Here is a 16,558-nt window from a genome sequence, read left to right on the forward strand (position 1 = left end):
ACTTTTATCTATCTATATATCTATCCACCCCCTGAAGAAGACCTAAACAATTTGCTGTGTGATATCAATACTAAAACAATTTTTAAATGAGTTTTTCATTTGCTTTAGGTAAACAGATAATGAGTCATTTTTCAATAAAAACCATATAAAATAAATAACAACTTTATAAATGAACTGAACAAATAATTATATTTTCTAAGATGTATTACACTAACCTGAAGCTTCAGATGAATGCAGTCCATAATAGTACTTTCTCTTTAGAAGAGGCTATATCATTCAATACATCCTAAAGTCTCTTATTCTAACTTCAGATAACAGAAAAACTTGGTGAAATTCAGAACCATAAAACAGAGATGCAACTCAAGAATGTCAGTGTTCACTACCCATTATCTTAAGACATATTACCTTTGTTGGGTCTATCATAAAGCCAGGATCTAAAAGACCTCCATCGTTGTGATCATGATCTACCTCATACATGTTATAAGATGGATTGCCAATTTCTACATTTATTCCTCCATTGATAATAGGTTGTCTTCTAATTGTTTTTGTCCTAGAATATATGAACATTAATATGTGTGAGTTTTGTATAAATATCACAAGGTATATGAAATTATCATATTTACAAATTTACTTATTTTGAAATAAATTGAATAAATGACATTTGTCGGGTAACAGAGGAACGAAAAGTAGTACTTTGATAGGCCATTTTCCCAGTTGTTTGACTTAATAAAAACATACTGGAAATAAATACCTCCTAAATAGCTAAAACCACATCATTTGAAATTGAATATTTACCAATCAATTATCTTTTTAAATTCTATTTTTTCTCCTTTCTGAAAACTATCACAACAAAAGAAACTCATAGATTGTTTTCAATCTCCAAGTTACATAGTTAGAATCCTGATTTACATAATTCAAATAGTGACTCAAAAGCTTTTGATTTTTAAGCTTATTTTGTACAAGTGCGAGTTTGTTACATGGTTATATTGCATAGTGTTGAAACCTGGGCTTTTAGTATGTCCATCATCCAAATAATGTACACTGTACCGATTAGGTAATTTCTCATCATCCACCCCACTTCATTCCCTACCCTTCTAAATCTCTAATAGCTATCACCCTACACTCTGTGTCCGTGTGTACACATTATTTCATGGTCATTTATAAGTGACCACACATGGCTCTCGTCTTTCTGTAGACAACCTACTCCTCTAGATCTATAAGTTCATTTTCACATACATTGAAATGATACTTCTAAAGAGATATATCTAAATCAATGAACTATTTGTGAATGAAATGTACAAATTGGAGATGTACATATGCATAGCAGTATCACTGTATTGACATTACTAATCATACACATTAATATAAAAAGATGCTCCTCAGAGACCTTTGCTGTTTCAAGGAAAGACAACTGCAAATGTAAAATTCTACTTAACGTTTGAATAATATGATCTCTTGTTACTTTTGCTAGAATATATAAATGGACCATTCCATTAACATAATATGGGAGAAGAATTGTCTACATTATAATCACTTAAAAGAGAGGTATAAAATGATTTGAAAAACATTGGATTTATAGTTGGCATAACTAAATCATATTTTAAAAAATGAAAAAAAAATTATGTTTCTGCACCTAGTTGTGTGATTTATTCACTGACTGCTAATCTACAATATTGCATCTTACCTTCTTTTTCTTTTACAAAGCACTAAACCAATTACTAAGGTGGTTATCAAAGTCACCAAGAGGACGAGAGGCACAATGATGGCAATGCTTCCTGGAAAATAAATGAGTGAATAGATGAAGAAATAAATAAAATGAAGTAAAAATTGATACAACTAAATACTTTATTACACCAAATCACTTGACCATTGATATAATAAAAATAAAGCTTAGCCCAAATGTTTATATTTCAGGCTCATAATTATGTTATTGGAAAATTACTCTCCTCTTAAACACACGCTCTGATGGAAATGTTTCTTTAGATATCTTTCATTTATGTGTTGCATTTAAATACCTTGAGATTAGAGATCTGACGTTTTCTGTCAGTCTGTGTTTAGTAATTCCCATCACACATTTACTTGCAATGATTAAAGTACATGCTAGGACCTCTTTTTAAGTCAACTAAGACTGAATAAACATTTACACAGTTTCACTGACCACATTCCCACCCTTAGTTTTGTTCCTTTAGTTATCCATACTTTCTGGTCAGGGGTCCATGTGACAAGTTAGGTGGCAGCCTGGTAAAACAAAAGGGGTATCCAGTTTTAGCAAGACATATATTGGGAGTTTGGCTTATGTGGCAAATGTCAATTATTTTCCTTTCTTCCATATATGAGAAAGGTCTTAGGTACTAGCACTAACAGAATATATCTTCAAAAGTGATCAGTGAAATTTGGTCTTTGTATTTATGCATCTGAGCACAGGGAGGAGGCAAAGTGGAGAAGATTTTATTTTCCATTTATATAATAGATTAGCAATAGGGTAATTGATTTTTTTAGTCAGTGAGTAGGCAGACAATAATAGCCCATTGCTAATAATGTGACCCACAGGAGAATATACCCAAATGTCACTTATTGTAGGAAGAAAACTGAATACAGGGTTACCTGATAACAGGAAAGTATGACGTAGCTAATGTTAACTTTTCTTACTGAAAAATATCTAGTACACATGAAACAAAGGCTTTTGTCTACTTTGAATAAACCTCTGGTTGATACAGTCAAGTCAACTTAATCACCAGTTAACCTAAGAAACCAAGCAGCCCAACAACTAGTTAAAACTTAACATGGAGATCTTGAATGGATTAAGAATAGAACATTAAAAAGTCTTAAAGTATATGAATTTTTTGTGCAGATACATGTGCATGTGAAAATATCAAGGTAGAAATTAATGGTGATATTATGCACAATAACCAGTCACTTAGAACTGTATTATAAATATATAGACCTGTTTCATAGCCAGAGGATATCTGGTTGAGATAATCCATACTGGATTACTTGCCAAATACCAAAAATGCTTCATTAAGAAAATTTCATGTATAAGATAAATCTCTAATTTAGGACTTGGAGAAATACCTTGTGTAAAATAACCAAATAACCATCTCTTCTATCCACTTCTTTAGACACTTTCTAAAATGTAAAAGTCATTTTGTTTTTTCACGTAGTTATGAGAACTTACTGTGTTTGATATTACTTTATTACCTCCTTTGTTTTGCAAAAGTGATCTTTATATGCATCTGTAATTTATTAGCAATTAATGAAAGCAGAGAATCTGGCACCTTGGATAATAATTAACATTTGTTCACAAGTTTTAAATACCAGAGAACAGCTTGGTTTCTTCATAAACTATGACTTCAACTGATTGATCATCACTTTATAAATTTATCTACTTCATTTTCCTCTAAAATTTGTGTAAAATTGGTGGGTGTAAAATACCTATCAATATAGTTTTAGGGTATATAAAATTTATTTTCTCTCAATGCAATTATAAGTCATTTTCTAAAAATATATTTTACTTGTTCTACAGTTTGACATTCCTGTGAGGTAGAAAGCTGTTAATTAAGTATGCTAGAAAATAAAGGGTTTCTTTTTTTTTTCCTTCACAGATGGCAGTTGCAATCTCATATATTATAGCATTTTGTGTTTAAAAGCCTAGACTTCTGATATGTTTATGTAACCAATCAAAGTAACCACTATAACACCTAGTGTCACCAATAAATAATGCAGGGTAGAAGGTTGACAAGTTTTTTTTAATTTTATAAAATAGTTTTTATTGCTGGAAACCACAGGTATTTTTAAAATTATATAAAGATATTATAAAAATAAGTATTTTTCCTAGTATATATGACAGTAAATGTCATACTGTAAATACAACGACCAATCCCTATTGTAGGTGATTTTTTAACAGTACATTGTTAATGGAGTATTAGAAACTGGTTGAAAAATGTAAACTCTGTACTTATTAAGGGTGGAGGGGATAGCTCAACAAGTTTCTCATTAAAAAGTAGAGCAAGTCTTTGTTGCAACACAGTTCTGAAACCTCATCATGCAACATTTTTCCATTAGAAGAAAGAACTGTAAGTGCTGTGCTGAAGAGCCCCTTTCCATAGGACAGCTAGCACAGCACAGCAGTTGAGATAATGGACTCTGGAGCCAGGATACCTCTATTCAAACCTTACTTTTACTATTCATTACCAACATATACTTAGGCACATTAATTATATTTGTCTCAGTTTACTCATCTATAATATGGGTATCATCATTAATAGTTATCATACAGTATTATAGATAGGATTATGCCAATCATAGAAAATGCTACATACACGCTTAATAAACAATCAAAACACATGTTCTTATAGCACTCTGTGCATGCTTCTATTTTGCACTTCTCACAATATATTGTATCAATTTGTTTTTGAGATATTTGAGGGCACAATCTGTTTCTCTTTGTTCTGCAAATAGTGCAGTCCTTAGGATATCATAGGGTCTATAAATTCCATTCTTATTTAGCAAATATATCTTAAGTGCTTGCTGTGCTCCAGACCCTCAACATATACTCTATTTCACACTGAGAATAAAATGACCCTTCTCTTACGTTGCCTGATGTATAACAGAAGATGACAAACAAATGAGTTCATTCATTATAGTAGCATGGATGCCTTATTAGGAAAGTATGCATTGCTCTGGGAATACAAAGGAGGTGCCTCCAACTAGATCTGGGCTGGAGGAGGACTCGTGTGTCTCTGAGGTTTAAGGAGCAAGTCCTCTGTAGATCATGAAGAGACTTTAAAGGCCAAGAGGATTACGATTAAGGAAAAACAGTTGGGGTGGGAGGAGTGTGCTAGAAGGAGATGTGACTACAGTGAAAAGCAGAGGTGAGATTGTGAAGGAGTGTGTAAGTCATATAAATCAGACGGGCAATTGTACTATTTTCTCTTTTTAAAAAGATGATGTTGAAGAAAATTCAGGAAGGAACATCTGCTGAATTTATTGTTTGATTCAACTTAGGAAAGCAAAGAGAAGGTTAAGTATGGAACTTATGTGTTGTTTCCGCAGCCAGGTGGATTGGCTCAAGTCTCAGCTAAAGTATCACCACCTTTCAGCCATCCATATGGACAGACAGGCAAAATAAGGTATATGAAAATGACTGTGGTTAGGGGGTGGTGATGAGATCATTTGGGAACTGAGCTTGAGATTACTGTGGAATATAGATGATACAGATACAGATATATCAAGCAGTGAAATATATGTCTCAAACTTAGGAGATAAATCAATATCAAGCACAGGAATTTTGGGGAATCAACAGAGTTGATAACTCATGTCAAGGATTTATGTCTTGGCAAGGAAAGTGTATCCAGGACAAGGGGAGAGTATCTGGTGATAAACAGGTAAATTAACCAAGCAGAATAGAAAGAAAATAATGTCACAAAGAAAGAGTTGCTTCAAAAGAGGTAGAAGAGAAACCAGAAGTGTTCAATATCATGAAGGTCAGAGGAAGAGAATATTTTACTTACTGATCAAATTTATAATAGAACAGTATTAGCATAAATTACATAATTACAATGACTTCCTTTGACATGTTCTTAAGTTTATGTTTATAGATATACATAAGTGTGGAGTATATACATTTGTTGAAATTAGCATGCTTTCTCTTAAGCATTTTGGTATATTGTAATGTTAAAAATTGTAAAGAAAATACGTTTCCAACTTAGTAAAGGTGATCCTTCCAGTGATTTTCAAGAGGCTGCCTATCATCTTGGTCCTGTATCTCTAGCTTCACTTTGTACCACTCTTGTCCTCTTGATACCAGCACACTGGTCTTCTTTCAGTCTGCTGGACCATGTCTAACTCTTTCTTGCTCCACGGTTGTTGTACCTACTGTCTTTTTTTTTTTTTTTTTTGAGATGGAATCATGCTTTGTTACCCAGGCTGGAGTACAGTGGCACCATCTCCGCTCACTGCAAGCTCCGCCTCCCGGGTTCACACCATTCTCCTGCTTCAGCCTCCGGAGTAGCTGGGACTACAGGTGCCCGCCACCACGCCTGGCTAATTTTTGTTGTATTTTTAGTAGAGACGGGGTTTCACCGTGTTAGCCAGGATGGTCTCGATCTCCTGACCTTGTTATCCGCCCGCCTCGGTCTCCCAAAGTGCCGGGATTATAGGCGTGAGCCACCGTGTCCGGCTGTATCTGCTGTTCTTTATTCTTGTACCTTGAGCCTCAAGTCTCAGCTGAAGTATCACCTCCTCAGAGAAAGCACTCCTGGCCCCACTTTTCCCATGACAGTCTCTATCTTTGCCCTTTTTATTTATTTTTTGTTTTTGCTTCCTTCACGGGCCAATCAAAACTCACAATTACTTTTTAAATTTGAGTATTTCCTTTTTTATTTGCTTCCTTGTTTTATTGCTGTTTACTCCATTAGAACCTCAGCTTCATGAGAAGAGGCACTGTCTGCCTTCCTCACTGACCTGTCTCTGGAATCTAGTGCAGTACTTGACACTTAGCAGAGACTTGATAAACCTTTGCTTTGGGAGACATGAAAAGAAAACATTATTTTGTTGCGTTTTCAGTTATATCTCTATATTTGCAAATTTATAATTCCTGGTATAATATAACCAGTTTTTTCTGTATTAAAATATAATGGATAATATAAAATGATAAAGACAAAGTAGAAAAAGAGATACAATGACCCCCTAACAGATATCTTGCCCTTATTGTCACTATAGTAAAATACAGCATCTCTACTGTACCACAAATGCTGGATATATTTTTATCTTTCATAATTTCAGCAGATACAACAAATAACACAATTCAAACACTGATCATTCAATGCTCAATTTTATGTAAATTTTAAAATTTTATGTAAATTTAAAATAGAAGTATGCAATGAATGTTTTATCATCCTGAGTTTAAAACTCTTCAAAATATCTTCAGAAGAGTCAGACTAGATTTTTAAAATGGAACCTGAGCACAAAGACCTAGATAATAGATCTGCCTAATTTCACAAACTGCTTTTTAGATACCTTAAACATCAGAAGCCAGTGAACATCACTACCACTATTCAGAGATGATTATGAAGACCATGTACAAATGAGAAAAGTAAATCTCTATATAAATTGATAGTAATTAGGCAGACAGAGGCAGTGTATTCTGGACTACACCAATGAAGGTCCACTGATGATGGAAATGCAGATTTGAAAACACATTCCTAAAGTTTCATCTTTCTTAGATGACTTCTGCTCAAGTTTGGGGAAGGTTTGACAACCATTCAAAATCACTAGATTTTACCCAAAAGAATAAAAGTCATCCTCTTTCATGGGAAAGGTCAGTTTAACTACCTTTTCCCTTCTTTCAGAGCTGCTGAGTCAAGTTTCTCTAAGCATAAATGTCTGATGATAAGCATCTAACAGAGTCATTATTTGGTCAACTTTGCTCAAGTCTGTGATAATGTGACATACATGTAGCTAATAGCCCTTTCAAAATGCATTGATAATTCTATTAAATTTCATGACTTTAAATTAGTGATGGGAGAAAGAGCTTCAGAATCTTTGGAAAGGGTTACAACTATTTGCAACTCTTTCCCCTATTTGATGTTCTTTATTTTAGAACTGTTGCATGTAATTAAAACCAGTTTCTTACATATGCCCATGCAAATCGTTGGAGACCCCGCTCTCTAACAGGAATGCCTGGAGCATTCCAGCTCCAATCCATTTTCCAAACACCAAACTTTCACTTTGCGGATGGAGCGTATACAAAATTTCCAAATTCGGTATACATTCTATGCTATTTCTTGTCAGAGAGCTTTAAAATTTTTTAAAAATTTTTGTTGATGCTCTAAAAAGGCTATGTATTTTTTTATATTTGATCATTGAGAAACTACCATTAAAAAGGCTAAAGCATCTTTTCAATTCCTAATTTATAAAGGAAGCATGTTCTACAGGTTGATAACTTCAAATGCATTTCTTTCATTAATGCTCTCAATGATTGTTGAATTTTGAAAATAGTTTATGAAAATCACATATAAATTAGTATGCCTCCAGAGTTATTACTGGTAATAATAGTTTGAGCCCTAAATCCTGGGAAGAGATATAAAGTATATTTTCTTTTCTTTTGCATATCAAATTAGGCAAGACACATTTTGCCACTGCTAACCTTTTATCAACCAATTCCCCAATTCCCAGTGTTCTATTCCTACAATTATATGGTCATAGCTTCCCTATGACCTCTCCCTTCCTTGACCTAAGGAGAGCACACAAATTCTAAGATCAACTCAAAATGCTCCATAACCAAAAATCACCTCACCTCACCTATCCAAATTTAAATATGCATGCCAAGACTGTTTATTCTAGACCTATTATCCATTTTTCAAAGGTGCCCAAGCTTAATAAATCCAAATTAACCTCTAAATTGGGAAAAATTGGACAGGATATCAAAACTGTCTGGGGACAGAGACAACAAATGGGAATGTCAGCAAAGATGGGAAGCCTGCTTCTAGGGTACAGAAATGATATATTTTATACTTTAATAGTCTCTTTCCTTTTTCACTAACTCTGAAACAGTATGCTTTTTGCTTGTTTTTATGAAATCCTTCTCACCAGCAGTAAAGGACTAGGGAAAAATTGCTAAGGTAAGCAATCTTCCATCAAGGATATTATTTTTCCTTCGCAAATTTATTTACACCCAATAGACAATACAATTGTTTCAAAGGTTTTTCACTCATGGTAAAATTAATGACAACATGTGTGAATTGCAAATTTTATTTCTGACTGTTATTTTGAAAACTTTATAACATTTCAGGTTGTCAGAAACTGTACACAGACACACAATGATGATATAGACACACCTGACCCTAAGACTATGACCGCACAAAAAAATTTGCAAAACTGGTGATCTATATTTTAATATACTTCAAAACCAATACTTCAAAGATAAAGAAGCAATAAATCAATGTAGATCTTTATTAAGAATTGCTTGTTAACTTGCTTCTCTTTCAGACTAACCAATAAAGTCTGTCTTTTCCACCCCATGGCACATTGAAATGCATTCCAAGACAATACACTTTGCTCTAATTAAAACATAGAATTAGTTTTATTCCTGGAGTATTTTCACCTCCACTGTGGTATCTGCGACTTTTGCAGCTGATGAACATTTCCAAAGAAAAGCTTATGCTAGGTTAGCAGATGTGCATTCTGAAAACTCCCCAAATTTGAGATAAACTCTCCCAGCCTAGAAGAACACGAACACACTGAAGCCTGTAATTAGACGAGAGCTCTGTGCTTCCTCTTTAAAAAACACCTCAATTGCAGTGAATCTCTTATAAAATTCCATGAAGATTTCATAAGACTCACCTCACTCAATAATGAGATTAAAATGATTTCTATACAGTGTAGATTACCCAAAATATTAATCTGAGAAACTTACTTGTGCTGATGTGATCAGACTTGCTGCTCTTTGGGGCTGGCCTTTCACACTGTGTGCCTGACCAGTTGGTAGAGCATCTAAAAATATCCAAACAACAAACAAAACAGATCAGTGAATAACAAAGCCCAGCAGTCTGCTAATGTAGTAATTTTAACAAAATGAAATGTTACAGGAGCCAGTCAGCACAAATTCATGAATATTACATAGAGATTTCTGCTGATTTCTTGCATATTGTTAGTATGCTGAGTGTAACTTTCATTGGACTTCATTTGTTAAAATACTTTTTAAAATGTAGATTTATAGACATTTTACTTATTCTGTGTTAAAATTGGCACATTTTATAGCGATATTGAAATCTTGATTAAGAATTGGAAATTAATTCGAGAGTTACGGAAAATTACAAGTGGCCACTTACAAAAATTGAGTTTGCATGTTAAGCAAATCCTTCTATAAGTATCTGTGACTTGTTTTTCTGGTTGTTCTAAGTACAGAGTGGAACTAACTATCAAAGAGCAAATAGTCATCTGTCTATAGTTCAAGCTGTGGAGTTTTTACTCTCCTAAGTAGAGATAAGAAAATACAGGGCTTTCCCATTTTAAATCATACTTCTATTAGCATGAAGTCGAGAATGTGCCCAAGTTTTTATTGGGAGAAGTTGTTTTTCCCATGTAAGTACTGTGACACTATGGTAAGAAATAGAACACAATAATAGATCTGATTAAAAGCCACTATTTAAGCATAAATCACAACTATGAAATTAGCTAGTTGCATCAAAATAAATGCTGGAATAGTTTTAGTTGTGTTTAAACAACATCTATTGGCTAACATAAGATGCCTTTGTGCATCTGTCACAGGAAATCCACAGAGAAACAATTTAATTGGCTTCAGTTCTTAGTTAAAATGACTGTCAAATACCACCATATCAAGAATAGCTGTACACACACACACAAAAAAAAACAGCTTCCAGAGCCATTCCAAGTGTAACTCTCTGGGCATGGTGGGCCAAACTAAATAACTGCAATTTCAGTGTCTCTGCCAATTCTGACATAGCCAATTTTGATATCTGAGGCTGCTTCCTGAACTAAGCTTCTATGATGCTGTATGAATTATCTGTGATAGTCATAAAATCAGTATTGGCTGTCCTAAAACATGGGCAAACTCTCATAAAATCATTATTACTGACAAAATCAAATAATAAACATAAAAGTGTTTCAAAGAAGCATATATAGACGTGAACACAATTGGCAATAAGGATACTATTAGATAAGAGTTATTTAATTAATAATGATAAATTTAAAACTATGAATATGGAACATGATTTAAATGAAAATTAATATTATTTATATTGTGATTCAGGGCATCACTCATACATTAGCTCAACTTTTGTTGCTACATCATAAAAACTTACAAATTATATAATTTTCTATACATCATGTTTATTATAAACCATAATACAAGTAAATCATTAACACAGATAAATGCATTTAAGGCCAAGTCTACAACTCTGTCTGTATTAATAAAGTTAGGTAATGACATAAGGATATTTTCAAATCATTAGAATAAAGTGAACAACAAATAAAATCATTGTGTTTGTTTTTTCTTTTTAATTTGTGGTATTTGCAGATGAATGATATAGAAAAATGTTCCAATTCTTCATATATTGTAATCACTGAAACAGTCCACAGATAGTTCAAAATAATATATTTGAGAACATTTTGCAAACATGTTCTTGGAGTGAATTCTAATGATTGTGAAATGCTTTTTGTATTATGTAGCTTTACATCTGTCAAATCTTTCTAATTTACCCCTGAGAATATTTCATATGCTCCACTGAAAAACTAATGCTGACTGCTTAGTTATTTCATTACGTATTAATAGCTGTTGTGTACAAGTCTACATGTGTGCAATTATTTTGAATTATTGATTAAAATATCAAAATTTGCTTTATACATTATCTCATTTAAAAGAGAAAAAAAAAACTAAATCAGGTTCATCTCAGATAAGTGACCCAAGGCATATTTTATTGTGTTACTGAAAAAAGAACTTCTGGGACTCATTAGTATACTTTTGGAAAAGTTTTGAAGTCAGAAAGTGGAATTGCTTGAGAATTAGAAGATTAAATTTACTTGATCATATGATGGTTCTGACATGAACATCACGTATTTTTAATAATTTATAAAGTAATTATATTTTGAGATCTCCAGATTAGCAGAAAGAGGTTTTTAAATAAAGAGGATAAGGATAGTGTGATTCTTATTCCAAATTCTAGAATTATTTAAGTAGGACAGGTGTTTGTTAATATTATGGTATAATTTCCTAATTTATCCATGGCTTAGGGTCCAGTATTTATGATAGATAAAAGAAGTCACCTGCTAGTGTTCATAATCCTCTTCTCTTTTAAATTGTGGGAGCCCATTTAAATTCATAATCTTTACAGAATATTTTACTTACTATATATTGGAAAAAACTCAAAGACTGTACTGGAGAAATAATTAATTTTAATAGTTATACATCTTAATGTGCTGATGATCACTTTGCCATTCTCCTTATACTCCTTATAAAATAATGTTTCATGGCCAAAGATAAAATATGTTCCACTGTTCTGCATTTGTCTCAGTCTTAAAAAATCTCTTTTGGGTTATTAAATAGAAATCATTATTCTTGTTGCCTACCTTACAAAATTATAACTTAAGGCATTTGCTGCTCCACGAGTTCTTCCAGTGGTTGATTTAAGACCAAGTATTTTTGCCATCTTTACAGCAACCCACAAATCTTCATACTTTAAGTAGACTACAATGATCAAAGCCATTAATGGCAGAGCATTTAAGAAATAAAATATGTGCAGATCATCAAAATCTCCTGTCCAATTCCTTGCTGAATTATTTGCATAGCCATGCTGACTATAATTTCTCTGGCATCTATCCCTTTTTTATTATTCCTCAAGCAAAATCCATAGTCCATGTACTGGTCATCTTTAATATGTACTGTTGCAATCCACTATTCTCTGCTATTCATCCGGGGACAATTATCTTCAAGTTAGCCCTGTGCTAGGCAATCTTTTTTGTTTTCCTCACCATAGCAAACAGCTCTGTATCATTCATGTTAAAATTGCAGACGTTTCCCACTGCCCTTAGTCTTCGGACAATGAAAATCAGCTTTATCTTATGTGCTGATCACTATACAACTGTAAATTATTTAACATTTTAAACAATTCTGTGAATTTTAAGTATCATTGGATCAGGAACAAATGGATGGATAGATAGACAGGTAGGTAGGTGGATAAATAGATACTTATTGACTATTCAAATAATTATTTATCCTTCTCTCTTAACATCATCAAATGAAGGTACCGCTCTTAGCAGTTTCCCGCTGTCAATAGCTGCATGGTAAAGGGTATTGATTTAACATTATTTGACTTCCCTTTTTTCCTAGCATTATTTAATGCTAAATTGTTTCCTTAATCTTATTCTTCCACTTCCATAATAGTTGTATCTATAAGTGCTCTTAATTAGAGCATATTTTATGGTATTCCCTTATGCTATTCCCTTATGTTCCAGACTAGAATAATGATTATGAAAAATGAGAAATGTTGAAATTCAGATTCTGGGGCCCCATATATCAGAGAATTCTTCAAGTAACTTGGGATTGTGGTCAGCATTCTTCATTTCAACAAGGTGAATCTGATATACATAATTCACAAGTCACACTTCAAGAAATATTTGAGATACATTATTATTATTATATTCTTACAGACTTTGTTCTTATACTAAATATCATTCAATGTCTTATTGTGAGGATGAGAATAATAATACAAGCCCAGCATGATCGCTCAAAAGATAACATAAGCTAGGTAGAAGATCCCTATACAGTACCTGGAGTGTGCTTATTTATTTATTTGTGGTAACTAATTCTCATCTGAATGTTACTGTATGAAACACATGGTGAGTTAATTTATCCTGTCCCTGAGCAGTTTGTGTAATTATTGTATAGCTATAATATTTTTGGTTTCAATTATAATTTTCTGTAGCATAAGGGAATAACTTTGTATAAAAGCAAGAGTGTACAAATATTACTAGGAGGCACAATAAACACTTTTAGAATATCTAAATAAGTTCGGCTTTTATAAGGGGACAAACCATAATCTTTAAAATGAAAGTTATTACATTTAGTAGCATAACTGTAAGACATATATTTAAACTGTCTAAAATAATAACTCTGAAATAGTAGAGTAATTATTACAGAGAGAATTAAAGTGAGATATAAAAAAAAAAACTGAAGGTATATTAAAATCTTCAGATATTGTCCTTCCCGTAACAATGATCAATTTAGATGAACTGCTCTTGTCATTTTGCAGAAATGTGGTCTAGAGTCACCCACTTTGGGAGGACTTCAAAATAAAATAATGAGATTAATATCTGCTCTCTCTTTTCATCAAATTTAAAGGTCATGGGATTCTTCTGACCACAGTGAAATTCAAAGGTGAACCTTACAGCAATTTAAAATTGAATTTCCCCTCATATATACGTGCAAGGTTGCCCTTATTAACCATGATGATGGAGGCATTCAGAAAGGAAAAATCTTTTAATATACCCCTTTCTTTCTCTACACGGGAAAAAGATAAGTGGCACAAAGGGATTAAAGAAGCCTTGGGAAAATTGTGCATGGTGTCATGCATGTCTGAGTGCACTTAAACTCTCATTTAATAAAAATAAAAAATATGATTGCAGGTTATGCATCAATTTATGCAAAAGCATTTTCACATAGTGAAGAAAATCAGAAAAATGCAGTTACTTGCAAAATACTTTTTTTCTGGTTAACTCATCAAATTACACTCTTCTGGTGGTGAGCATATAAAACTATATTTATATAATATTTCTCACTCGAAAGGTCTACACTCTATGTATCCCTTGTGTCTTTTGTACTCACTTCCTTTGCAGATAGTAGCACTGCAAGATGGAAAAAAAAAAAAAAAAAAAAAAACCCAAAAACAACAACAACAAAACCTAGCATTTTGGGACAGATACTTAGATATTTATTCATTTTGGGACAGATACTTAGATATTTATTCATCTGCTTAATTTTACTTTAAAACCTTTCTATCTGTTATTTTTTTGCAACAATAGATCAAATTAGGTAATTTTAAAAGTCTTAGATGAAATTATTTCATGTATACATAAGGATTCTTAATTTTTATAACATGCTTCAAAAATTTTCTATTTCGACTTTTATGTGAAATGTTACATGAGGTTCAGTTAACACTAAACTTTGTGCTAGATCCTAGTATAGGTACTTTAATATAAAAATATACTCATATCTAAATTCTATGAGAATCCTATGAGTAGACATTATACACTGTATAAAATGAGGAAGCGGATGTTCAAATAATCTGCCCAAAGAAGCAGAATAAGTGGTAGAAATAAGATATATATAGCACTATTATTTAATCATTGTTTTAGACGACAATGCCATGATCCTTTTAATTCAATACAGAAGTAGGAAGAAATGCTTTTCCTTTCTTTCTCATGCCCAGGAGAGTACCAGGCTCTTAATTTAAATGTAAAAATATTATTTAAACAAATGCAAATAAATGCATTTTTTTCCACTGTAAAAGTGTAAGAATTACCACACTGCCTTGGACCTGTCCATGACAGTGAGGGACATATTAATCTCCTTCTTGAAATCAACTTCACATTTTTGTGGTGTTCCAAAATACTGTAGATGCATCTAATATATCTTTAAAGATCTATCATTTATAAATTCATCTAAAATGTATAAACATAAATATACACTTACATCTCAATTCATACAATTTTGAATGTCTACAGCAAGTTACTGTATATTTCATTCATTTGGTACTATAATTTCTATTTATTCAATACTGTTCTCAATCCAAATTTGACTGTTATGTTTTCTATGAGAATAGCTAGGTGTTACTTTGCATTCTTCATTCAAATAGCTTAAAGTAGTATTTTAAATTTATGTTTGTTGTAATAAATTTACTTGATTCAACTCTATAATAATACATTAAAATGCCTAGTTTTAAGCTATTACATTAAACATTTGTTAGCTAATACTGATAAGATCAGTGAGTCAAAACTAATATTATTGTAATATTGAGAAAATTTGATCCAGAGTTTTTGATTTCTGAGAAGCGTTAATGTGGTAAAGTAAAAAGAGAAATGCCATATTCAATAAAGTGTTTATTGAACTAATAATTAATTTAGGAAAAGGTAAAAATTAATGAGAAGTTTCTGTTGAAGAGGTAGCCATGAAAGAAATGAAATTAATAAAATGGATTATTTAAGTAATTTATTCTAAGACTGGAGGAGAAACATAGAAGAGAGGATAAAATTTAGTTTACCAAGAAATGATTCATAAAAGGAAGTTTGTTAAGTTTGGGTGATTTAAGTATGAATGTTTAAACATAAAATGTTGTGCAGTCTGCTTGAGTAGAAGTGGTCACTGAAGTGTTCAATGATGACTAAATATGTATTAAAAAAAAATCTCCAGTGATGGAAAACTTTTATCATCTAGATATACTAGAGAAAATTTTACTGAAAGCTGATGAGGAAGACACAGGTATTTTTCTGAGTGAGTAGACAATTTCTGTTCAACTGAATATATTACATGCATCAACTGAAAAGGAAAAGGAACAATCATAAAATTAATATTAAGTAATATGGTAGATGTAATTGAAGACATAAAAGTAGGCCATTACATTAGAAACAGTGATTACAATTCTAGAGCTAAAGGTGGGAAGAAAAATGGAATTCTAGAGCTAAAGGTGGGAAGAAAAATGGAATGTGTGCTGCAATACCAGTGGAAAACTCCCAAGATGAAGATCAATTCCAAAATTGGTTTAAAAATACAAAGCCTTGGGGAGAAATCTCAACACTTAGTGCCATGCAGATAAAGTAGCTAGCTTGCTACCTAAATATCTTATGCTTTAGGGCAAAGCGAGAGTAAACAATAAAGATTTCTTCTACAAAAACTCAACAAAGGCCCTTCCTATTTCTTAGGGTTTCAGAGCTACAGGGTGATGAGACCTGAAATTATAAAGGTGATGTCTAGCATATTCAACTGCAGTTATTAAGCACTGTTCAACATATATGTATTTATTCTATACAAATTTAGGGCAATAGT

The 16,558-nt window shown here is 32.4% G+C and overlaps 1 protein-coding gene across 1 annotated transcript in view; it reads right to left on the minus strand.

Moving 5' to 3' along the window:
• The window catches only part of LRP1B (LDL receptor related protein 1B), a 1,636,277-nt gene that overhangs the window by 4,494 nt on the left and 1,615,225 nt on the right, over positions 1 to 16,558 (minus strand). The window contains exons 80-82 of the mRNA XM_026453105.1: positions 9,416 to 9,492; positions 1,685 to 1,775; positions 406 to 550 (exon numbers count right to left, since the gene is read on the minus strand). Of these exons, the coding sequence (XP_026308890.1) occupies positions 406 to 550; positions 1,685 to 1,775; positions 9,416 to 9,492 (313 nt within the window). The remainder of the gene's footprint in view (positions 1 to 405; positions 551 to 1,684; positions 1,776 to 9,415; positions 9,493 to 16,558) is intronic.

This window comes from Piliocolobus tephrosceles, chromosome 11 (genome assembly GCF_002776525.5).
Source record: "Piliocolobus tephrosceles isolate RC106 chromosome 11, ASM277652v3, whole genome shotgun sequence".
Lineage (NCBI taxonomy): Eukaryota > Metazoa > Chordata > Mammalia > Primates > Cercopithecidae > Piliocolobus > Piliocolobus tephrosceles.